This window comes from Chinchilla lanigera, unplaced genomic scaffold, assembly GCF_000276665.1.
Source record: "Chinchilla lanigera isolate Chin_1 unplaced genomic scaffold, ChiLan1.0 scaffold00045, whole genome shotgun sequence".
NCBI lineage: Eukaryota > Metazoa > Chordata > Mammalia > Rodentia > Chinchillidae > Chinchilla > Chinchilla lanigera.
In genome coordinates, this window is record NW_004955446.1 from 4,267,551 (window position 1) to 4,292,046 (window position 24,496).

Consider the following 24,496-nt stretch of genomic DNA (forward strand, 5'->3'; position numbering starts at 1 on the left):
AGAAAGAACATTTCTGTCATCAAAGAAACTTCCTTTGGACAATACTGGTCTAGAAGACATGCATAATTCTTGATAGAAATTTTAACGGCCTAATGATGAAAAGTTTCTAACCCCAAGCTTTGTATGCCAAGAACAATAGGCATCGTTTTTTTATACCAGACCAGAGAGGTTATACTCAGGCTATTTTGGAAAACTAGTCTTCTGACTACAGAAACTTTACACAGAGCAGCAGATGTGTGTAGTGGAGCTGGCTCTAAGTTAGTACTTTTTTCCTATTGAATTCCATTATAAAATCAGGTCTGTGTTCTTTAAATAAAAACCACATCTACGAATAAAATGCTTAAACATTCATAATTTGCAGAGAGTTTTGTTTCTAGATGTCTAAGTGGTATTAATATGATATTAGGTTAAAATCAGTGAACCGGGTGGCTTTATAACTTTCATTACAGGGATTCTTAGGAAAATTTATCAGCAAAGGCTTTCTATTATGGTTATGCCTTGAAATACAGAAAATACTGTACAGATTATGCAGTGTGATTTTGTGGTACTGGATATTAACTTTTATAAAGGTAATATTGTGTCCCCAGAAAGTCCTCCAAAAAGGTATGGGTTGATTCCTAAGACACTTAAGAACATGTCACCTCTTGTTTATAAGACACCCCTGAGATTTACATATCCAGTACTATCATCTCTAATGTAAAAATAATTCCCTGTAAATATCAAAAAAATTGTGAAATGTAATGTGATGTAAACTTCTCATTGTTTCTCACTGATAGGTTTACCTTATTTGTGTTATTCATAAATTCCTTAATCTGAAAAGTAGCATAATTTTATGTAATGCAAAAACATCAAATAAAAGTAAAACTATGCATGTGAAAATATAAAAATCTTAGTAAATGTTCAAATAAAGTTAGCCAGTCAAAAATGCAGCTGTTTCTTTTTTTGTAAGTGGGAAATATTTGAAATACAAAAGTACAAGCTACAGTTTGAAATGCACTCTTTATTTTTGTTGCTTCATCTCTCCAATGAGCTTTTAAAACAATTTTTCACTAGTAAACAATATTGATTTGTGCTGTACCCATTCCTTTTTCTTGAGTTATATCATCAGCTTCATACGATGTTTCATTTGTTGAATTTGATGCTGCATTTGAATTGAGGGCTCTGGCTTTCCTATTTAAGTTGCCTGCAAATACAAAAAATAAAATTGTTTGAAATTATGCTTTGAAATTTGACTTGTTAAAATGTGTACTTAAGTCGGTTTTCCTAACAGTATTGAAAGTATGATGTCCTGTAAATGCTAGGTAGATGAGTTATAATTGAGTCATTTATATAACTCGATAAGGGAAATATTTAGACACAGGTATACAGTAAAACTCATTTCCATACTTACCTATCTTCATGGTTCTGTGAGGAAACCAGATATTTGATAAGGAGATAACAATTTCTGGATCTCTTCAATAAAATATATAAATCATCCCATTTGGAAACTGAATAAACTGCATTAAAACCAATCATAATAATTTGCAACAATCTTTAGTCTTTGCCATCACAACCAATTTAGAGCTAATTTTTTAAAAGGACACATTTGTGCTACAATCCTGTTCACATACTGCATGTAAACATGAGTGCAAATGATCAAAAGCTTGGCTAACAAACTTGTAACAAAGAAAGCAATTGTCATTCGATGAACAGTTTCAGGAAAGTAGACTAATTGTGGAAATAGTGCATCATTTTACCAATATATAAAATTTTAGATATATTTTTTAAATGTAAATATGCAAAAAGCAGTGGAAAAAACTCAGAGACATCACTAATGACTTCTCTGTCCAGTTCACCATCATATCTGACCTAACAGCAGCATTTAGCTCCATTCCTTCCTTGGGCTTCCAGGTGCCACCCTTCTTTGACCCCTCCTACCTACCTCCCCATTCCTCCTTCTCAGTCTCTCTTGCCAGTTTGTTTTCTTTTCCCAGATCTCTCTTTAGTAGTGCCTTGGGACTCAGCCCTTGGTTCCTGTCATTATCTTACTCCCTAATTAATCTCAGTCTCACATTTTACTGTTGTGTTTTTTTCAGTATTGGCAATCAAACTCAGGGCCTTGCACGTATAAGCACTCTACCACTGAGCTACTCCCCTGGCCCTTCTTGTTTTTTATTTTGAGACAGTGTCTTGCTAAGTTGCACTTGCCATCCTCCTGTCTCAGCTTCATGCATATCTGATATAGGTGTGCACCCCCATGGTTTTAGTACCACTTCAATGGCTGATGACTCCCAGATACATACTCTAGCCCAGAGCTCTTCTAAATGCCAAAGTCAACTTCTAGTTCACATCTCCATTTGGATATTTAGTAGACATCTCCAACTTCATTCAAAACAAAGTTGGGTCGTTCCCAGAAGAACCTTGCTCCACTTGTCTTATTACTAGTAACTCAATGTCTCCAGTTGCTCAGACCAAAAACTATAGTCATCCTTGACTTCTTTTCTCTTAACACTCTTATCCAATTCATGAGCAGTCCTGTTGACTACACCTTTCAAATTCATCCAGAACCACTTCTCACCATCTTCACTATTACCACTACCTTCTTTTCAACTAAAACCGAGAAATCCTTTAAAAACTCAGCCACATCTTATCTCTGCTCAGAGCCCTCCATTTCACCCAAGTCTTGGCCTGCATGATCTCACACACATACCACTAACCTGCCTGACTTCATCTTTTTCTATTTCTCTCTGGTTCTCTCTAACTTCTGATTAAACATTTCAGGCATGTTGCAGCCACCAGCGTATTTCAGACTGACTGTTCAATGTCTGGCATGTTCTTCTCCCAGACAATTTACATAATAACTCTCTTGTCTCCAAGTCCTTTCTCAAAAGTTACCTTTGAATTGGACCTAACCTAAACACTTTAAAATTGAAACCTATGTATTCTTTATCACTTACATTTTCTGCCCTCTGTTTTTTCCATGATACTTATTTCCCTATTATAATTTGCCTATTTATCATGCCGATCACTTATTACATCTCTCTTTTCACCAAAATGTAAGTAACACGCCAAGAGATTTTGACTGTTTTGTTCATTCATTTCTAGACATTAATGAGTCTAGAAAAATACCTCACACAAAAATATTCAATAAATACTTGTTGAGTGAAACTAATTAATTAAAATGCTATATAAGATTTAAAGTTCAGTGTACTAAGAACTTTAAAATTGTGGGTGGCAAACAACAGAATTGAAAGCCAACTGGGGAAAATGTTTAGAACAAGTGGTTCATTTCTAACATAATAAGCTCTAGATTTTTAAAAGCTAATTTGTTGTAGGCACATTTTCCAGCTCAAAAAATAGCCTTTTGCCAAATCAGCAAGCAAAGTTGTTCAAGATAAATGTAGTAGCGAAAGTTAGCATGGAAGTATTGGGGACTGAATAAATTTTACAGTTTTTTTGCAAAAGATAGGGTTGAAAAAATATACTACATTCAAATTTAACTGCTAAACTCAATAATGGAATAAATGGCATATAGGGACCCTTAAAACTATTCCTCATAATATTTAAAAACCAAATTAAGATGTTTATTGGTTATTTTTCAATTAGCACTGCTTTTACACTTCAGGATCATACTAGGCAAAGAGAAAAGGTCAAAGATATAACATGTAAATTACTTCTATGTTTTCTGGGTAACATTTGCATCTTATACTAGCATTTATGTAAAATCTAAATTTTGAATATTCTATTGAAATTTCTAACAGCTACTTTGAGGCTCTAAGTTGCCTCTATTGTGACCGCTCTAGTTTCCATTATGTATTTCTCTGGCAACAACTGAAGCAATTTAAATTGTCTATAGCCCTCTGAGGTGTGAAGGCTTTCAAAATACATCCCAGAATTAGGGATTTTACTTCCAGGACTAGTACAGACTCATTCCCCAGTCTTTGATTCATTCTTTCACTCAGACTTCTAATCAGTGTAAGATATAAAGTTAATGACTTGGATTGGCTTCTTAACCCAAAAAATTGCCTAATAAAAGCACTTTGCTATGGGAACAAGAAAAGGTCTATTTTAAGCAGATCACTTCTTGTGTTCACCCCCTCCCCTCAGATGATCTTAATCCAAAAACACTTTCAATGGCTTTCCATCTAGTAACTTAGAGTTACTGGATACATAAAAAAACAAAGTCAGGGAGGGGAGCTATGGTGATACCAGAGTGTAGGAATAGCTCTTTAACATAATTTTAAAAGAAAGGAGCATCTCAACAACCTCTTGTTTTTCCTAGTTTTCATTTAATAAAATGGAACTAATTCTTTAACCAACAAAGTAGGAATAAAAGCAGTTGCCTGTCTTTCTCAAGCTTCCACATGGATTCAATTTTAAATAAAAATTATGTAATACCATGAACTCCCAAGGGATTTGTTACACACAAAGAATTTTTCTTTTTTTCTTTCTTGTTTTTCACTTTTTTGAGACAGGGTCACACTATGCAGTTCAGGCTGGCCTTGAACTTACTTTGTCATCCAGGCTGGCCTCAAACTTGCAGCAATCGTCCTGCCACTGCCTCCTAAGTGCTGGGATTACAGGTGTGCACTACCACACTCGGCTTAAGAGTTTTTCTTATTTGATATTTTAGCTGACTGCAAATCACCAAGGCCCACCATGACAGTTTTTTCCTTGATTGACATCAGTTCCCCTCCCTTCAGCTTGCTTCTCACTTCCTATTTTTGTTTCTGGCTCAGTCACTCTATGTAGATCTCAAGCTCCCATTAATCCTATGTCTCCCAGACTGGCATTTAAATCAAAGTTTTGGCTTTTGCCAAAATGTCAATCTAATTTATCAAACCATCTTTCTAACTGTCCTCATCATAAGTAGGTCGACATACTTTTCCTAGTAACAGTTGAACTTTGTATTCACTTTCAGAGCCATTCTTTACAGATGTGTTTACTCTATAAATATCAGAACTCTGTTCTTGATGTCTGATTGACTGACTGATTGATTAATTGATTGATTTTATTAAGTAAGTAGGTACTAACAATCAAATTCAGTGCTTTTGCACTGAACTACATCACCAGTTCAATTTTTAATTTTTTATTCCTTATTGTGAGACAGAGTCTCATAAGTTACTCAGGCTCAAACTACTATTTTATATTTTTAAAATTAGTGTGTGCTTGCTGTACACAAAGCTTACATGTCTCTTAGGGAATAGATACATACACACATAGCCTGATTCTTTTTTATTTCTCTTCACCTCCCCACCCATCTTCCTCCCTCTGTCTCTATATCCTCTGCTCCCATTTTCATTATTTTTGTTACTATTTTTTTATTTTATGTTTACAGCAGTTCATGTTTACATTCATTGTGGCTATTTGGTACAAGCACCTGACACATCTTTAATGTCTTTACTTCCTCTTCCCCTTCCCTTCTGCTCTTGTCTTCATCCTTGGTCCCCTGAACCCCTTCCCATTTGCAAAAGATCTATCTGCCTGTTTCCTTCTATCACTCCTTTGTTTTGCTCTTTATTTCTACTTTGCTTACTCAAGGGAAAGACACTTTATGATATTTAAGCTGTGTGTCTGATTTATTTCACTTTATATTTTCCAGGTGTATCTATTTTCCTACAAATGTCTCAAATTTATCTTTCTTTATAGCTAAGTAGTATTCCATTATGTATAGATGACATAGTTTTTAGAGCTAAAGACATTATCTTACAACAGCACATGCATACCAATGTTTATAGCAGCAGAATTCATAATAGCTAAATTCAGGAAGCAGCCTGTATACCCATCAACAGATGAATGGATAAAAAAGGTGGTATCTATAAATAATGGAATACTACTCAGCTATAAAGAAGGATAAATTTGGAATGCCATTTTAAAACATCAGAGAATGTTGGGGGCTTCTGAAAGCTTTTGTCTCCATACTATCTGCCAGAAATGTAATGGATTTTCTGCCATTGTCTGGCATATCCTCTGGCTTCTGTGTTACCATTATGAAGTCCTACAGAAGCTTTCAACTACTAATCTAGCTGGGCCACTCTTGCAAACAGTCTCAAATCTGCACTCTGAAAGTGTTTTGTTTTGTTTTGTTTTTAATTTTAAGAGGACATTCTGGGTAGGTATCTTCACAACCTGGGTTGAAACCTTTCCTTGTAGAATAGAAAAGGCACAAGAGGTGGTAAAAGTTTTAGTCTCAGATATCATCCCCAGATTTGGATTTAAGCACTTACAGTGATTATGGACCTTCCTTTAAAGCAGTGGTTACACAGGGTGTCTCTCAGGTACTGGGTAGTCTCTATCACCTACAATGTGCATGGTGGCCACAATCATCAGGAAAGGTAAAAAAATAAATGAGACCCTAAAGAGACATCTTCGTAAAATGACTCCAGAGACCCACCTACAGTGGCCTCACTTACTACCTTTATCTCAATCAAAATAAGGAATACACCTCAAATTCTAGGCCTCAATCCATTTGAAATGCTTTATGGATGTACTTTTCTCACTAGTGATTTTCTCTTCAGTAGAGATGCCTTACTAAAGGATGTCACTTCACTGGCTAAATTCCAACAGACTCTTCAACAGCTGATGGAAGCTTAGCTTAAAGAAAAGGTAAATCCCATATTCCATCCAGGAGACTTAATACTGATAAAGTCTCTTCCCTCATCATCTCCATCCCTCGGACCAACTTGGGAAGGACCATACACCATGATCCTGTCAACTCCATCAGCTATCGAGGTAGCAGACCAGGACGCCTGAATATACTGCACCTGACTCAAGTTCTGGGAACCAGAGACTTGTTGCTGACTGTGAGCAACCATAATCAGAATACTCCCGTGAACTCACAGAAGACTTAAGATCCTTGTTCAAGAAAATAAACCCCAAACCTTCAGATAAATAATCTAAGATCTTACTCTTAGCCCTTTTACTAATCAATTTACCACTTAAGGGAGAATGCAATTCCTTTCTAAGGTGGACATAAGAATATGCAGAATTGTTACAACAAACATCTTGCTTGATATGTGGCCTGCTCCCTTTGTCCAGTACATCTGGACTTCCTTGATGGGTATCCCCACTCCAAGGAGATTAATGGAATAAACTACAAGACTATATTGATGAGTTATGAAAGAGTTCAATGGTTCATAGTTTAGCCCACCATTATATGGTAGCTGAAGGGCCTATAAACTATACTCTTAATGATCCTGGACATAATACAAATTTTTCTAATAATGCCACTGAAGCCCCTTTAAAAGCTCTAGTAGGACCTTTATTAAATAAAAGTAAGGGTCCTATCCTGTGGGCCAACACCCATACATATCAAGATGGTTATTTTCAGATATGGGAGGATTATCTATGGTTAACCCCCATTAAGGACATCTTAGTAGAAAGGCCCCCTTATGTTGGGAACAGAAAAATCATTCCTATTATCATTGCTCTAACTCTACTAAATACTTGGGATGGACACCCCCAAACAATGTATACACACAATAACTTTACAGGTTGGTTTGCAACAAACTGGTTTAATCACCCCAGAATTAGATGGGAAGCTTCTTATGGCACTCATTAGTCCTGTGGAACCAATTTATGTCCCTGGCTACCTCATGGATGGATAAGAAGATGCATGCTGGGATTTGCATTGTTATAAGGCAGAAGTGTCAAAAGTACTAACAAACTTGCAAACTTGCCCTGCCTACAGCATCAGTGGTCTACAAATGTGTTTCACTGGTATGATCACTTGGCCTCTATCTTTATCCTTTCCCTAGGGTTAAAAGATGTCATGCAACATATCAAGGCCTCAACTAACTATATGCAGCATGTCTTAAACAATACCAGAGCTGCTCGCTTTCTCCTGAATGAAGTAAAATTCATGAGGCAAGCCATCCTCCAAAATCAGAAGGTATTAGACATTCTAACAGCAGTACAAGGTGGTACTTGTGCAATTATAAAAGCTGAATGTTGTGTGCACATTCCTGATCCTTCTGCTAATATCTCAATAGCTATTCAAGATATTAGATGACCGGTTAATGACATGTCAGATTCTGAAGTTCCCTGGATCTTCTCCTTATCCTCTGTATGGAAAGCTATTACTGGCTCTTCCTGGCGGAAAACTGTTGACTATATTCATAATTATCCCATTAATTTTATTATTTGGCCCATGTATATTAATTGCTTCTGTGGCCATGTCTCCTCCAGACTTAAAGCTGTGCGTTCACCCAAGACAAGAACACCCAGTGCCTATTGAGGGCCTTTAGATACACGCTTGGTGGAGTATTTCTGACTGCCGATCACAACTATGGCCCTCTTCAGCTGGAAGTAGCCTGATCGGTCTTCCATCTTTGCCCCCTCATGGCAGTGAGGGGTACTTCTTCGGTGGGGGGAGGCGGGTAAGATATCATAGATAGCTAAGATAGGTAGGAATGTTGTAGGCAGTCAGACAGGGCTGGGCCCTCAAGAGGTCAATGCAGAAGACAACTGTAGCTGGAGGCGTATTCACAGAAGGCCAAGCTTCAAGGAAAAGAGCTACTCACTCATATTCTTCCCCTAGGATGAACAGCAGTGACTGACATTCTAAGTAGGCATCAATCACCTTGGGGCAGAGCACCAAACCTCTTTAACCTACCACTTCCAGGAAAGTCCTTGTCTGCCCATGTGCACTTGCTACATGACTTGTTTTCCCATTTGATCCCCATTTGATTAATATTACCTTAGTGACTATACTTGTGGTATACTTATTGGTTGATCATAGTTTTGTTCTAACTCACATCCATCCTATGATTTGCCATTGCATCCATGTTACCTAAATGACTATACTTGTAATCATATTGATTGATGATAGTTCTGTCCCACCTTAAGCCCACCTCACCTTGTGTCTTTGCTCAATAAAACACCCTTGAGAAGTGGGGTTGGTGGTTCCCCTGTCTGGTGGACTTTCTGGGTCCCCTTCTGTCCCACTGAGACAGAAGCTTGCTTTCTCTTGATAAATCCTTAACCTCCTTTGTTTCTAAAATTCATACCTCAGTGTTAGAGAACACAAACTCAGCATTGTGGACACCAGCAGGTTGGGCTCTTCATTCCTCTATATCACTATCACCCTTCTCCTTCTTTGGGGGCCACATTTCCTCAAATTTTTCTCTCAGTTTTTACAAGATCATGTACAAGTGGTTACCGAAAGACAAATTGTGGCTCTGATTTCTCTTCAATATGGCTCTGTTCCTCAAGATGTTTCTCCCAAGTAGGCTGCCCTTGACACTCCATTTATCTCACCTAAAGTAGCCCTGAGAGGCTCCACCCTCTTTCCCCACCTCTATATATAATAACAAAAAAGATGGGACTGTCAGGCTTAACCTAATGACTTGAGAGAGATCTGGGTGGCCCACTACTGACAACAGGCAGCCCTAAGCAAATGAAGATTAAAGGCCATGAAGGAATTTAGGTTCCAAACTGATTCTTCCTGATGCCAGTTCTACACACTTGCACTGATTGTCCCTGCAGCTTTGACTTCAAATGTTTCATGCGGATTCTTTGAGACTATAACCCTAACCCTAAACGCTGTATATACTTAGCCTCCCCTCCAGATAGCTGCTATCACTCTGACCTCAACCTGCCTGTCTGTAAGTGAAATAAATCTGGTCTTTCCCACACACACAGAAAAGAGGACATTTCCCCTTTGATTTTAATATGATGCATGGGACTGGGTGGCAAAACGAGCAAAATTTTCCTAGCGACCTATGGGAGTATTTATTGACCTCTTCCTGTTCCAGTGAGCTGTCTTTTCCCTCAAATACATACACGTTTCTCATATAAATACAAGCCTGAAAACTAGCAAAGCCAGAATCTTTGACGAGCACCTTTGCTTTCCCCACCCATCAGTGACTGGAGGAAGTTCTACTGAGAAATTTTCTCCTATTCTACCTTTTTTCAGAATTGGTCACTTTCTTCATCTCTCTCCATCCATAAGTTCTTTCCATCTCTGATATTAACACAACTTACAAGAAATTTAGCCAGCATTTTAAATGAATATTTCACAACAAAGGTTGGCTTCTATTTTACTTACTGGTTCCATCCTGAGAAAGGAGTATCTGACCCTGCATCCTGTGGGGTGCACTCAGCACTCACAAGTGCTAAATACAGCAGGAGTTCTGCCGAGCGGTTTGATTTTCTACTTTCTAGGAATGGAAACAGTCATAGGAATTCCAAATTTATTTTAAATTGCGAGGTCGCTTTAGGAGGCAATAGGGAGTGTTACGGCGCTGAGCCCGTTACTCCATTTTCTACTAACACCTCTGCACGTTCTTCAGAGGCATACCTGAAACAGTGGTACTACTAAATAATTTGGCAGCTCAACTAAGAGTTCTGTCACTCAGGAGGCCGAAGCAGGAGGACTGCCACGAGTTGGAGGCCAGCATGGGCTACATACTGAATTCAAAACCAGCCTGAACTACACAGTGAGACGCTGTTTCCAAAAAAACAGGTTTTGGGCAGAGGTCTTGCTTTTGTTTTGTTTCTTTCTTCCTTCCCTCCCTCCTTCCCTTCCTGCTCTCCCTCCTGCTTCTCTCTCTCCTCCCATCTCTCCCCCTCTTCCTTCTCTTCCTTTCCCCTTCTCCCTCTCTTTTCCTGGAATACTGTTGAGTTCATTTTTAAATGTATCTTCTGAATTTATTTACAAATGTAGTACCAAGCCCGTCACAATATCACTTGACATTTCAAATTTTGACAATGTGATTCAAAAGTTTATTTGGAAACTTGAGCATTACAAACATAGCTAGAAACTCGTTTTTAAAAGCATAATAGTAGAAGGGAGGAGATGGAGTCTTGGTTCGTCAGATATTAAAATAAACTAGTAATGATAACTTTTAAAATATATTACTAGATTAAGAATAAACTGGTTGATTTAACAGAATTAAAAGTTTAAAAACAAACCATGGTATGTTAAAGAATTTAGTTTATGACAAGTGACAATTTAAATTGGCAAGAGAAAGATTAGTCAACCAATAAATATATGGTGACTAACTCATTATGCAGAAAATAAAAATAAAGCCAGGCCCCTAACTCACATTTTATGCCAACTGCTATCCAGAAAAAATGCTATTTCATTCTTCTTTCTCTATTTCCTCTGTGACACTGAATATTATTTTAAAAGATATATATTTTACTAACCCGTATGTGCCCACCCTTCAAGGAATTTGTCCTAGATATTATGCTAAGTAAATAAGTGTTCAATGTATGCATAATGAGAAAAAAAGGAAGTTAGTTCCAAGTCAGTCATATGATAAAATATGATATAATCAGACTTTGATTTCTAAACACCATTCCCTAATTAAAATGAATCATGCCTCTTGGAGAAATGGTAGATCCCTGGACTGAAACAGGGAAAGTACAACATGGCCTGTATCATTTTGTGACAATCAGCAAAGAAGATGCCAAATGATGGGCAAATTTCAAAAGGTCTCAAGATCCAATTTAAAAGAGCTCCCACAGTCCAAATTTGAGATAACTCATGGATGCGAATAAACAGTAATAGAATATTTTAGAATAAAGGATTTATAAGTCCATACTGATATTAATAAGGAAATGGTAATGCTATGGTTTGAATGCATGTGTCCCTTCAAAAGTCATGTTGAAATGCCAAAGAAACAGTATTAATGGGAGAGGCCCTTGAAAGGTGATGAATGTGAGAGTTCCGCCTACATGGAGGAATCTGTTCCCTTACCAAAAGGCTCCTCGGAACTCGCTAACTCCTTGTTTCCATTCCCGCCTCCCACCATGTGCAGACAGAGCAGTAAGGCACCATCTTGGAAGCAGACAAGAGCCCTCGCCATGTATTGAATCTGTCGGGACTTTTATCTTAGACTTCCCAGCCTCCAGAATTGTACAAATTAATTTCTGTTCTTTAAAATTATCTAAAGTATTTTGTAGCCAGGTGGAGTGTGCATGCCTATAATCCCAGTATTCTGGGAGGCTGACATAGAAGGACTGCAAGTTTGAGCCCAGCCTAACTTAGGGACTTAGTGAGACCCTGTCTCAGAATTTATAAATTTTGAAAAAGGACTTAGGGATGGAGCTCAGTGCAAAGGCCCTGGGTTCAATCCCTAGTACACCACAAAATGAATGAGAGCATAAACATTTTGTTATAGCTGTACAATAGACTATGACAGATAATGGGAGTGAAGAAAGCTCTCCTATGCCATGAAATAACAATCATCATCACCTCCCAAGGGTCTCAATATTGTTCTCTGATGTTGTTTCAACATAGGAATTTTGGAGTAACATGTATTTGAACCATAGCATTAACTATTCATTTATCTATTAATATCAGTATGGACTCACAGATTTGTATTCTAAAATATTCTGTTACTGTTTATTCTTGTCTGTGAGCTATCTCCATAAAGCAAATATAAAGGAATAACAAAGTTAGAAAAATTACCAATAACATAATAGTAGTTATCAAGAATCATCAATGACTCGATGAAAGTTGGAGGAACAGAATATTTTCTTGGTCTCAAAGTACCTCTCCACAAATTACTTAGTAATTGCAATAAAAATAGCAATTTTACAATGGATTAATACAACAACTACAATTTCAACTAAGCAATTCAACTTAATATTACTAATAAGGGAACAAATGACTACAGTATTGTGTGCTTTCTATAATGTCCTGGAATTGTAAGTTTTGTGATGTACCTGTCAAAATGTATAATCCCCCTCAATCATGAGAAAACATGAGACACTAAACTGAGTGAACAAAACAACTGGCTTTTACTTTTCAAAAATACCAAGATAAAGACAAAGAAAGGCTGAGAATCAAAGGAAATAAGAAAAGAAATTAATTATATTTTTCTACATACTAATAAGAAAGAGATTGGCAAAATTTGAATGTAAACTCTAAATAAGATGATATTACTGTAATAATGTTATATTTCCTGACTTTGATAAATGTACAGTGATTATATAAGATAAAAATCTTTGTTTTTAGGAAATACTGACATATTAAGAGCTAAAGGGCAGGTAGTTCAGAAAATACTCATAGAAAATTTCATGGGATGAGTGGGGAAAAAAATTAACAACAACCTGGGAAAAGGAATATAATGGCTATACATTTCTTAAACATTTTTGAAAGCAGGAACTCATATCAAAATTTTAGAATCATGATACTCCATCAAAATAATGAAAAGGATTTAAAATGACAAAGGCATTCATTTATTGGTTTTTAAAAAGATGCCAATATTGTGTAATGAAGAAAAAGCTTTATCCCCTTTTGTTATATACATGTATTTATAGAGGCATAGACAAAATCCACAAAAGATATTCACCACAATTTTAATATCTGTGGTTTTCACACGATGGGATTATGAGTGATTATTTGTCTCTCTATATTTTCTAATTTTCCTACAATAAACATGAACTGAAAGAAAAGTTCTCTTGCTGGGGAGGAAGCTCAGCAGCACAGTGCCTGCCTGGCAAGGGCAAGGTCCAGAGTTTGATTCTCAGTACAGAACAAAAACAAAGAAAAGTTCTCTTCATGGGGAAGAAAGGGTATCTTCTTAAAAAAAAAAAAGGAAATGTAGCAGACCATTCTAAGCTAGTCCAAGTCCCATTTTGCTCACAGACAGAGTAAGTGATTATGTGGTCTTCTGATTTATTTTCTCAGCGTTCCATATACATGTTTTCATCTATACAACTGTGCCTTACTGCTATTTACACTCATATTGTCTACCTTTACAAAGGAGTACAAAAACGTTATTATCCCTATATAACTGTCTTATTTTATTTGTGATAAACTGCCCTTAATATTTGCTCCTCTAATTTTTAACAAAAACCCTGGTTGAAGAACCTCTGTCTGCTCATTTCCCATGAGCTCCACAATGTCAGGTTATCAACGGATATTCAAAGCCATGGGATAAATATGCTTCATTCTTTCTGGAGCAGCACTTTTTGACATGGGAGGTAGAAAATGTCATTATCAGAGTAAAGCAAGCCATTATTGTGCAGTCTAATCGCCCAGTCACATAAAATTTAAAAACAAAGTGGCAAATTACAAATGATTTCAGTTCATGAGGCAGGCCTTTTTACTCTATCCCTTAAAATTCTGAGACATGAATTCATTTCTGATATGTTTGTTTCTGATATGCTCTTAAAGATTCACAGCTGGAAATGTTTGAGAAGCACGGATCTATGACACCCATCCCTCTGTCTATTAGCCATTCATTCTTCTCAGCCTGTGAAATGACCCCCGCCCCTACCCTCAGGACTGATGCCTTTCACACAGCCATCTTTTGCTCAGGAACTGAATGTCCTAAACCAGGACAATCTTTGAGCCATGGTATTCTTGAAAAGGTTGGCATTTGAAACATGTATAACCCAAAACAACAACATCAAAAATACCCCACAATTTACCTCCTTGTAAATATCCCACTGTTTACTTTCTTGATTTACTATGCAAACATTTTATGTTACTAATCTTTAAGTCATGCCTTAAATGCAATAACATACCAGATTTGATTTCTAAATAACTAAATATTGGTTTCTTTTGCTTGGTGGAAGAAACAGTAGTGTGAAACACACATATTTAAGTGAGGGTATGGCAATGTTTAATCATCATTGCAAAGGGCTTCTTCAAATACAAAACCGTTTTCTGTTCCTATTCCAGTGACATTTGTCACATATTTTGTTTTGGGCTTTCCATGATGTTTGATTTACTTAAAATCAACCCAAGGGGCCAAAATCACCTTATTTGGCAACAAGAAGGCACTGATTATAGAAAACCTGCCTTGCCAATAGCACATATTCAGGAAAGGTGCATTGAATCCATTTGCTGGCTTGATACATATAATATGTTTGAGAGGGTCAGAGTGGTTCATTGCAAGAATTCAGCCTTCTCTAACTTTATAGGAAGTGCATTAACAGACCTTCACTAAACAGCAGTTAAGACTGTAAGATTTGAATCAACAAGCCAAGTAATTTTGTTGCTAGGTTCTCAGAATCAATGTGAAATTAAACTTTAGAGCAGTCCTTGAGCTAAATCAGGAAGAGTAACCAATTTTGATTTAGCACAGTGTGTTGTATAGAAGACACACTCAGTGAACGTCTGATGGCCACAATGGTGGCAATACTCTGTGTTTCTCAAATTATGTTCCTTCGATTATCTACAATAGAAATGCAGGGCTAGTCCATTCAATTTATTCAAGAAATAATTGTTAAGGGTTGTAGGCCCAGGGGTTATAGCAACAAACACATAAGACAAAACTTCCTACTTTCCTGGAATTTAGTTTTTGGTTGGGTAGAGAAAGTTAGAGGCTAAGTAAGTAAAACATAATATCAATGGTAAATGATTCAGAGTAAGATAAAGCAGGAAATGGCTATGAGGTGTTGAAAGGAAGTTAAAAAGGCAGGTGAGATGTCCAGAGGACTCCTACTCCTGGGAAGGGGAATTTGAGTAGACTTAAAGATACAAATTATGCAGATATCTGAGGAAGGAGCCTCCTAAACAATGGTGATAGCAGATGCAAAGGCCCTGGTTGAGTTTCAAGGAATAGCACAGGGCCAGTTGGCTTGGCAAAAGGAAGTAAGTAAAATAAAGGCTTACAAAGCTGACTACAAAAGTCCTTGTAGTCACAGTAAAGAATTTTATCTACTGAGAGAAATGGGGAATGATTGGGGTTTTGAGCAAAAGAGTGACCCAACTCAGGTTTTTAACAGTCTCACTCTGGCTGCTTTGTTGTGAGTACACATCACACAAGCAAAGGCTAAAGCAGGAAGAGCAGCTACTTGCTTAAAAAGGCAGACTTGGAATTTGTGTTTTTAATCAGGTCCATAAGTGATTTTTAGATACAGTGAAATTTAAGATCTACAACTTGAAGTTACCTAAGCAATAGAGACAACAAAATGATTTTAGGGCAAGATTATTTGGTAATCACTAATGTATCACTTTGTTTTAGCACTGAACAAGCTGGATCTAAATCATTTGGACTGAATTCAACTAATACCCTATTGAGTTAGCCATGCAAGCTTCAGTTGTTTGGGAAAAAAATTTCAGAGGGATCTGTGGCATAGGACATTCTGAGAGAGGTTTCATGTACCAAAAAGTAGACTAATCACACAGTGGTGATGTATTTGTTAGGTTTCGGTGTGAGTATCCCAGAAGCATGACAAGGTTCAGCATTCAGCTAACACACAGGAAGAGATTTTTTTCAATGTTATTAAAAATATTTTCTTTTCCTTTTAAAATGGATACAATTAAGCACTTGTGTATCACTCTTTATAGATTCTAAATTTATATAGTATATGATATGCTCTAAACATACACATAAAATAATGATCAATGCTTTTTAATATATTAAATAGAAATCTATTTTCAAAAATTTTTCATAATTCCTTCTGAGTGAGAAATAACAACTATCATTTGTATAGTACTTAATAACCAAGGTAATAATAAGACCTAGTTCTACAATACAATACATAAAAATTCTTTCCACTTTATAGTCATACTACATGCACATATACACCCCTATATATTAACTGCTTTGCAATCTATTCAATAATAGAGATGAAGACTGTGTTCCATTTCTTAAAATTTTTGCATGTATTTGAATTATTTTATGTGCCCTTTCCAAATCCTGCACACAGTAGGCATACAGGTAAATTCTTAACTGATCATGGGCAAATCAATTTACAGCAAAGCAACACCAAGAATCAGTCATCAGGTATTTTGTTCTCACATTTATTTAAACTTCTTGGACTCATCCAAAACCAAAACTTAAAAATTTCAAGAGGATAAACCTTAGTAAATGAAAGAGACCTAAATATATTAAAGTGGACTCACTGGACCAACAATTGATTTTTCAGGAGAACATTAACATCTGGCTGCTATTTTTTTCCCAAGGTTTTTGATCATTAAGACCTGATTCAGTGTCAATTTTTACAAAGACACATAAAGCAAATTGCATTTTTAGAGAGTATTCATTGTTAATAGTTGCCCAGGTACAGGCTGTTATTTTGGATAAATTATAGACAGCTGATTATAAATAATGGATACTGATTACCTTCTTGAGAGGAAGAAGGCTCGAGGTGCTGAAGTTTAAGGCCAGTGTCTAATCTCTGAGGCTTTGTGTACAGAAATAAATAGCAGAGGACACAGACGCTGATGACAAAGGCGAGTAAAACAAGGGCAGCAACTCCCAGCCCAATCAGAGCACCAATGCTGAGGAACAGAAAAAACATGAATTGGTTTGCATACAAAGGAGAAGGGTTAAAAACATCAGTTCTTGTTCTCAATCATTCACAACCAAGTTACATTTTAGCATAAGCAGTAGATGATTGAAATCTGTAGCTCACCTTTTTCTCTACCATCAAACTCTTATTTTCTTTTTTCAAAGTGTTTTGAGATTCTTTGAGATTTATATGTTAATATTAACAAGGAAGACCATGCAAATTCATCATATAGGCAAAAAAAATCACAAGATTCTCCAGATAGTTCAAAACTACCTCAATCAAATATATTTGCCATTATATTTTTGAAGGAAAGATCAAGTTCAACAACAAAAAAAGCAAATGGAAAAGTATTTGCTTTTGTGAAAATTGTACAACACATGTTTATCATAAATACAAAATTTCTGGAGACATGTATGTGAGATGCCATTTATTGATGCACAAAATTACAACTATTACAAAAGGTTTGAACTAAAGGAAAACAATGTTTAGAAAATGAAGTTCAGATTCAATCTAAGATTTTACTTTCCATGAGGGTATTACACCAAAGACCTCTAGCATTAAGGAAGAAAACCTGATACTTTTCTCTAAAATTAAGGTGCATATCTGATTGCATTTGCTTTGCACTAAATTTGCAACAACTCCTTTAATTAGCACCATTAAATGGGAAAAGGAACTTGAAAACAAACATCATCTTTGATTTTAAGAACATCATCTTGGAGACCTACTATGCAACATGCCATTTCTTGAACTATATGTATATATGTATAAATATTTTTAATTAGACTTTAAGCTACTCAAGAATATATTTTGATTTTTCCAGTGTTGTGCAGACTCATTAAGATTGTTTACATACTTAAGTTGTAGAAAATACTCAGTACATGAAAGTAAATGACAATTGATGGTAAATGATTTACCTCTAGTAAGTTGGAACACACATCCTCAAAAACTAATAATTTTTTACTTCATTACCTTCCTGCTTTGGCTTTAGGCTTCTGTTCTCTCCTGGGGATTAGGGGCCAGACAAGCAAAAGGGAGGAAAAAGAGAATCTGGCCAGGGGTGATAGGAGTATTGTAGCTTTGGGAGGAAGAACGGCATTGAAAACGAAGGCTACACTTATCCCACTTGTCCTTGTTTGAGGAGATAAAGCATTCCTGCAGATAAGAGACTGTCTCTTGAGCTACAGCATACATAGGGGTCCCAGAGCTCTTATGCTTGGATTGTTAATGCTGGCCCCATCCCTAAACACAAGACTGAGTACTTTATGGCAGAATCAGTGCAGAGTGACACATATAAACTTGGGGGTTGCCCTTACTTTCCTCTACAGGGATTGACTTTCTGTCTGGAGACTCTGCTTTTATGCTTGTTTGTGCCAAAGACGACTTTCGTAGAATCACTTCTCTATATACAAACACTTAGAAATGTGATCCATTTATTATTATTTAGTACCAAAGACAGCTAGGAGATTAGACATCTGGACAGATTCCTGAAATGAGAACTCAGTTATCAAAACATCTTTAAAGTAAAATAAAAAGTCACTTAGACAATTAAAATGTAAAATTGTTAATTTAATTAAATTCAACAAGTATATTGTGAACTTTAGCACACTAATTAAAAATCTACCTTAATGCAGTTCGAAGTAAAGATAAAAAGCATTCCATTTCTGCTTTCTGTCATGAAAGAACATTCTTCATAATCTGGACAATGCTATTTCAGCTATTACAGCTCCATTTATTACAGAAATACTACTTTTTATATGCAAAATCTAGTCATTAAATCTGGGTATAAATGGAGCTCTATGAGTCTCCTAAAATGTACATTTCAATAAATACTGAGTCTTCACTTATGAACAACTCTGTCTAATGGGCATTATTTTCCTAGGTGCTGGAGAAAACTATCAAAGGAAATTCAAAGACATGAGGGATTTATAAGAGGAGACAAGATGGGAGGGGCCCAGACAGAAAAGGGAAAATTATCCTTTCTTAGGGCACCAGATGGCAGTTGCTTTTCCAGTCCCAAAAGAAGGCCCCAAACTGCCAGCACATCACTGCAGCAATTCTCCTACTTAGCAACTTCGCTTCCTCCAGCAACTATAGGAGCTCAAGACAAGGACTGGTAACTTCTGGGTTGCTTTTTGCAATTGAATTGTTTTAAATTAGGAGTGAAGACAAAAGAACAGGAAGGAAGAGAAGCACTAATAAATTGACCTCCCTGTTGTATTCTCAGAGCTCAGTTACTGCCAGAAACCCAGGTTTAGCACTGCCAACTGAGGTCATCAGTTAAAGTCATTCTTCTGTTTCCCAGGAACTGAGTGGTACTGTCCATTTCCTCTGTGCTAAATGAAGACCACTGCAGGCGCTTCACTCCTTTGTGGCCTCATAAATCTTAGAAATGTTTTATATCCTCCGCTGCATGTCACTTCAGAGCTATTCAGGGAGCTAGACTCTCACGCACAGTTTCTAGCCGCGTTTGACTTAGGCATTGCCAGTCTCTGTTGGAGGTGCTGTGCCATTATTAATGCCCGCGAAGACGAAAAGGCGGATTACTGTTATTTTCCAAAAGGCCAGATAATATAGTAGTGTAACACAGATTTCTTCTCCAAATAATCTACTGGGGATAAACTGGCATTGTCTGTTTCTTTTCTTCACTATTCCAGCACAACTTTATGAGGTGAACTTCATAGAAGGTGGCAGTACCTTTTGAAACTCTTTTTGAAGCTTGCAATGCAGAAAAAAAAATATTGCTTCAAGAAATAAGATTTAGTCATGTGGTATAGACTCCAGATGTATGCCAAATTCTGGATCATGCCAGGAGTCTGGGAGAAATTCTTACTATCGGAATCTCTGTCTCTGTCTGTGTCTCTGTCTGGCTCTGGCTCTGGCTCTGGCTCTGTCTCTGTCTGTGTATCTCTAACTCTTGTCCAGAAACAAGCTAGTAAGTTTAAGAAACAATTTAAAACGGAAGTTTTTTTTTTTTTTTCCTACAATCTTGGGACCTCATTCATTTTCCAGGCAAACAAACGAAAGAATCAAGTTCAAAATGTTCAATCTTTTAGAGTGCAGGGTAGGAAAATCACTTAATAATAAAAGTGTCTGCATAAATACTAGCTGGAATAAATAAAATTACCATCATAGGAAACAGAAATATGAAAAACTCCACCTTCGAGAGTCTCTGCTGATTTTCAACAATGGTCAAGGACTCAAGGGTTGAGAAAGAAGGTGTCCTGGAAGGTTATGCAGTGTGTGATCGCAGCAACTAAATGCTGTATATTTGTGGGGTGTTTTTTGTTTGTTGCGGTGGAGTCAGTGTCAGATTTTCTAAAAAGAGTAAGTTATAAAGTCCGGTGTCATGCGCACAGCCGCGAAAACACACACACACACACACACACACACACACACACACACACACGCATCTTCTCCATCTTTTTAATATTTTGAAGAATACAGCCAAATAGTTCACACCCCCAAAGAGACTAAATAGCTTGATGCTTTAAAAAGTCCCACCGGAGCCTCCTTTCTGTTCAAATGCACCCAATGAAGACGATAATAATAATGATGATGATGGTGATGATAGTAATAATAATAGTAATAATAATAATAATAATAATAATAAAGCTCCACCCGAACTTCTCAGCGTGGTCACGCTGTCTGCCAGCGGGGTCCCCTGCCCGGGATCCCCCGACGGGAGTGGAGAGCAGTCTTCCTCGCGAGGCAGCGGGATCCGAGCGGGCCGGTCCGGGGAGGCCCCGGCGCGCCCGGGCGCAGCAGAGCCCGCGCTCCTCCAGCGCCTGCCGCGGCTGCCTGCTCCCGGCGGAGTTCGGAACCCGGGAGGTTTCTCCACCCGGCCCTCACACTCCCTCGGAGGCTCCGCGCCCCGTCTGAGGGACCTGACCAGGGCAGGCGGCAGAGCAGCAGGCGACCTCAGGTCTCCGGGGACCCTGCTCTTCGCCTGCCCAGCCCCGGGCCAGCCCCGCCGCGCGCCCCGCCCTGCCCACCTGAGGCTCCACATGTAGCTGTGCTTGTAGGGGAAGTAGCTGCCCGGCTCGCTGCAGCAGTACTTGAGGTCCGCAAAGCCGCAGCAGTAGCGGAGCGCGGCCCCCTCGCCGCGCCGGGGGCACTGGAAGGACTCCACGAAGGTGCGGTTGAGGCTGTAGTAGCCGGAGCACAGCCGGCTGCTCTCGCCCATGGTGGCCGGCGGACGGCGGGGCCACGCGAGTGCCCCAGGCGCCCTCGACCTCGCGACCCGCAGCCCAGCGCGGCTCTCCTGCGATCTGGGGTCCTGCGATCTGGGGTCCTGCGATCTGGGGTCCGGCCCCCGGGCGCTCCGCCGCGCCCTCCGCCTTCTCCTCCCCGCGTCCTCACGGTGCCCGGGCGGGGGCTTCACTCTCGCTCCGCTCCGCGCTGAGCGTCCGCGCGCCCGGCCCTGCGCTCTGCTCCCGCTCCCTGCCGGGACTTTTCTTTGCCTTCTGCAGACTCCACTCCCCTTGCCCTCCCCGCTCCAGCAGCCTGGGTCCATAGCCACCCCACTTCACGCCAGGAAGGTCTCGCCCGACAACTGGACGTTTAGGGCCCGGCTGCGGCCCAAGCAGAGGGACCAAAGCTGCAACTTCGTTTTCCCAGGGAGGGGACGGGCAGGGGAGTGCCAGGGCAAGACTGACAAACCCGCCCGAACTACAGACTCCAAGAGTGGGCGAGTGGGCAGAGGGAAAGACAGCTGCACTCCCGTGAGGGCGGTGGGCGTTTGCCTTCTTTGACAAATATACGTGAGACATTGCAATTTGACGATTTTAAAATAAAGAACAAGAAACTAAGTTTTCTCAAAACTAGTCATAGGTGTTTCGAAAATATTCTTCAGCTGGATTCTGAGTTCAGTTTAACAACATATAAATGGAAGGAAAGGCAAGAGATGGAGGTGAAAAAAAGGGAGAACTTTCTAGAAAGAGAGGCAGAAAGAGGAAAAGGTCTTCAATCAGTCTTGTGCTACAGAAACTACTCTTTCCCCTTTTTTGCTTGGTATTCTCATTTTCCTTATTGGTTTGTTCAGTCGTTTAAAATAGCAGCAGTAGTACATGCTTGTTATAATACTTCAAGCAATACCTAGGCGTGTAAAAAAGAAAATACTAATAACCTTTTGATGGGAAGGCAGGAGACGGACATTCATAGAGTTTTCAAGACAGAATTCTTCCTTCCTGTTTATCTTTTGTGTCCTTCCTTTGGCCAGGGGCTTGGTAGATGCCAGATGTCATGAACTTTACCATCGTTGCTAGATAGTTTTGTATTTCTATTAATATTCTTGAGCTCTGCTGTGGGATGCAGTTATTTGGAAACAGTACGATTCTTTCCCTTTGCTTTTAAGTGTTGTTAGGCAGACCTGAAGCAGTCTTTAGAACTAAGTCGTTTTCCCCTACATCGGAGATAACATCCTTCTGGGTACTCAATATTTGTGAATTCAAAACTTACCTTTCTGACTTGTGAGAACACAAACTATGCCCAGACCTGTAAGAACTCTGAGGATTGTTCTCTCTGTTCCTCTCAGGGGGTTCTTTTCCTGGCTCAAGTAGTTTTCTCCCAGGCATGCAATGATCAGTACTCAGCTGAACGCACTTCAGATCCCCAAAGATGGTCCTCTTCCGCCAACCCCAGCCTTCCACTTAGCTCTCCTCTGGTACTATGTCCTGCTTCCTGTAGCCTCCATGGCTTTCCTACACTCACAGCTCCCCCTTCTCAACTCGGAGCCAACTGAGCTCGATCTCCTTCTCCCTCCCTGCTCTGCCACCTGGAAATTCTCATCGTGAAGCTCACTTCTCCTGTTTCCTATCTCTCAGGGATCACTGCCCACACTACCAGCTATTCATGTGCACAACCCATTATGTCCTCTGTTTTGTTCATTTAGTTGTGTCAGGGAGGAGAGTAAACCTGGTCCCTGATATGCCATGGACTTGGCTGAGGAATCGGACCTGATACAAGTGAGGCCAGGTGGGGTCTCTGTCTTGTGACTGGAATTCCACCATGTGGACACAAAGGCACAAGAAGGTACAGAAAAGAGAAAAATGAAAAAGAGGAGAGTACAACAGAAGGGCTGAAAGAATGTTGATGGCTTTGCAATTCTTGTTCAAGTCTTTCCAGAGGACTAGCTTCTTCAAACACCTGTTACCTAAGGGTAAAATCCCCTTTGCTAGTAAAAGTGTATTCAAGTTTGTTTCTATGACAGTCATACACCACATAGGAACATGTTGGCCCATAATGGGCCTCCTACACAATGGTAGTCCCATAGGATATCACCTACTGGCATCATAGTTGTCGGCCTGCTGTCGGGAGAGATTTTCAAAGGTGAGGTCCCAAGGTTAAAGAACACATTTGTGCAACACATCAGCAACAACAGCAGGCAGCATGGGGCAGAGCAGAGCACAAGAGCAAAGAGCAACAGCAGTAGCTGCCTGCGTCTTTATTAAACAATTCTTATACAGATTGTTATATTTACATTCTTATATTGCTGTAACCAGCACATGTGTGTTTATCTGTGCTAAGTTGTGGTTACATAACTGTATCCCCTGTGGGTCTGCACTAGACAAGTGGGGTCACATCCTTAGTTGTCCTTACATGCCTCTGAGCTTTGAAGCATTCTGAGTGGTTCCACACAATAGTCATCTTAGGGCCAGGAATATAACTCAGTGGCACAAGCACCTGCCTGGCAAGTGCAAGGTCCTGAGTTTGATTCCTGGTACCAAAAAAGAAAACAATAGTCATCTTAGTTTGTGTAGGTCACCATATGAAGTTTGCCCAATGTCAAAACCATCCAACGATGCATTTACCACCATATACCCTTAGCTAGTGATGTAAGACTGTTCTTGCAACCAAAGGGTTCTAACTCAGACAGGACATCTTCTAGCATAGGTAAAGGAGGAGGCAGTTGAGAGGGAAAAACTGAAGCTTTTTAGTCAATGGGCAGGTTCCCTTGGAAGGGGAAGAAATAGCATGTTGTGGTTTGTATCCAGATGTTCTCAAGAGTCTTATACCCTCAGAAGGGGGGCTTTTGAAAAGTGATTGAATCACAGGGATGTTATAGTTAAATGTGATATAAAGAAGGGGGCCCTGGTTGGAAAAAGTGGATCCCTGGCGGGGTGACCTGGTAGATTGTATCTCCTTCCCTTCTCTCTCTACTTCCTCACCACCATCACATGAGCAGCCTTCCTCCCAGGCGCTTCCATCATGCTGCTGACCATACCAGGAATGAAACTTCTGAAACAAGCTAGAATGAACTTCTCCTTTAAGCTGTTGGTGTTGGGTATTGTGTCTCAGTGATGTGGAACTGACTAAG

General features: G+C 39.0%; 1 protein-coding gene across 1 annotated transcript; it reads right to left on the reverse strand.

The window, feature by feature from the left end:
* Positions 1 to 980: 980 nt before the first annotated feature.
* On the reverse strand, positions 981 to 21,461 carry Fam159b (family with sequence similarity 159, member B). Its single transcript, XM_005392635.2, has 3 exons — positions 21,174 to 21,461; positions 17,013 to 17,170; positions 981 to 1,183 (listed from the first exon to the last, which is right to left on the reverse strand). The coding sequence occupies exons 1-3, from the start codon at positions 21,362 to 21,364 to the stop codon at positions 1,050 to 1,052; spliced, it is 483 nt and encodes a 160-aa protein (XP_005392692.1). The 5' UTR covers positions 21,365 to 21,461; the 3' UTR covers positions 981 to 1,049.
* Positions 21,462 to 24,496: the final 3,035 nt, after the last annotated feature.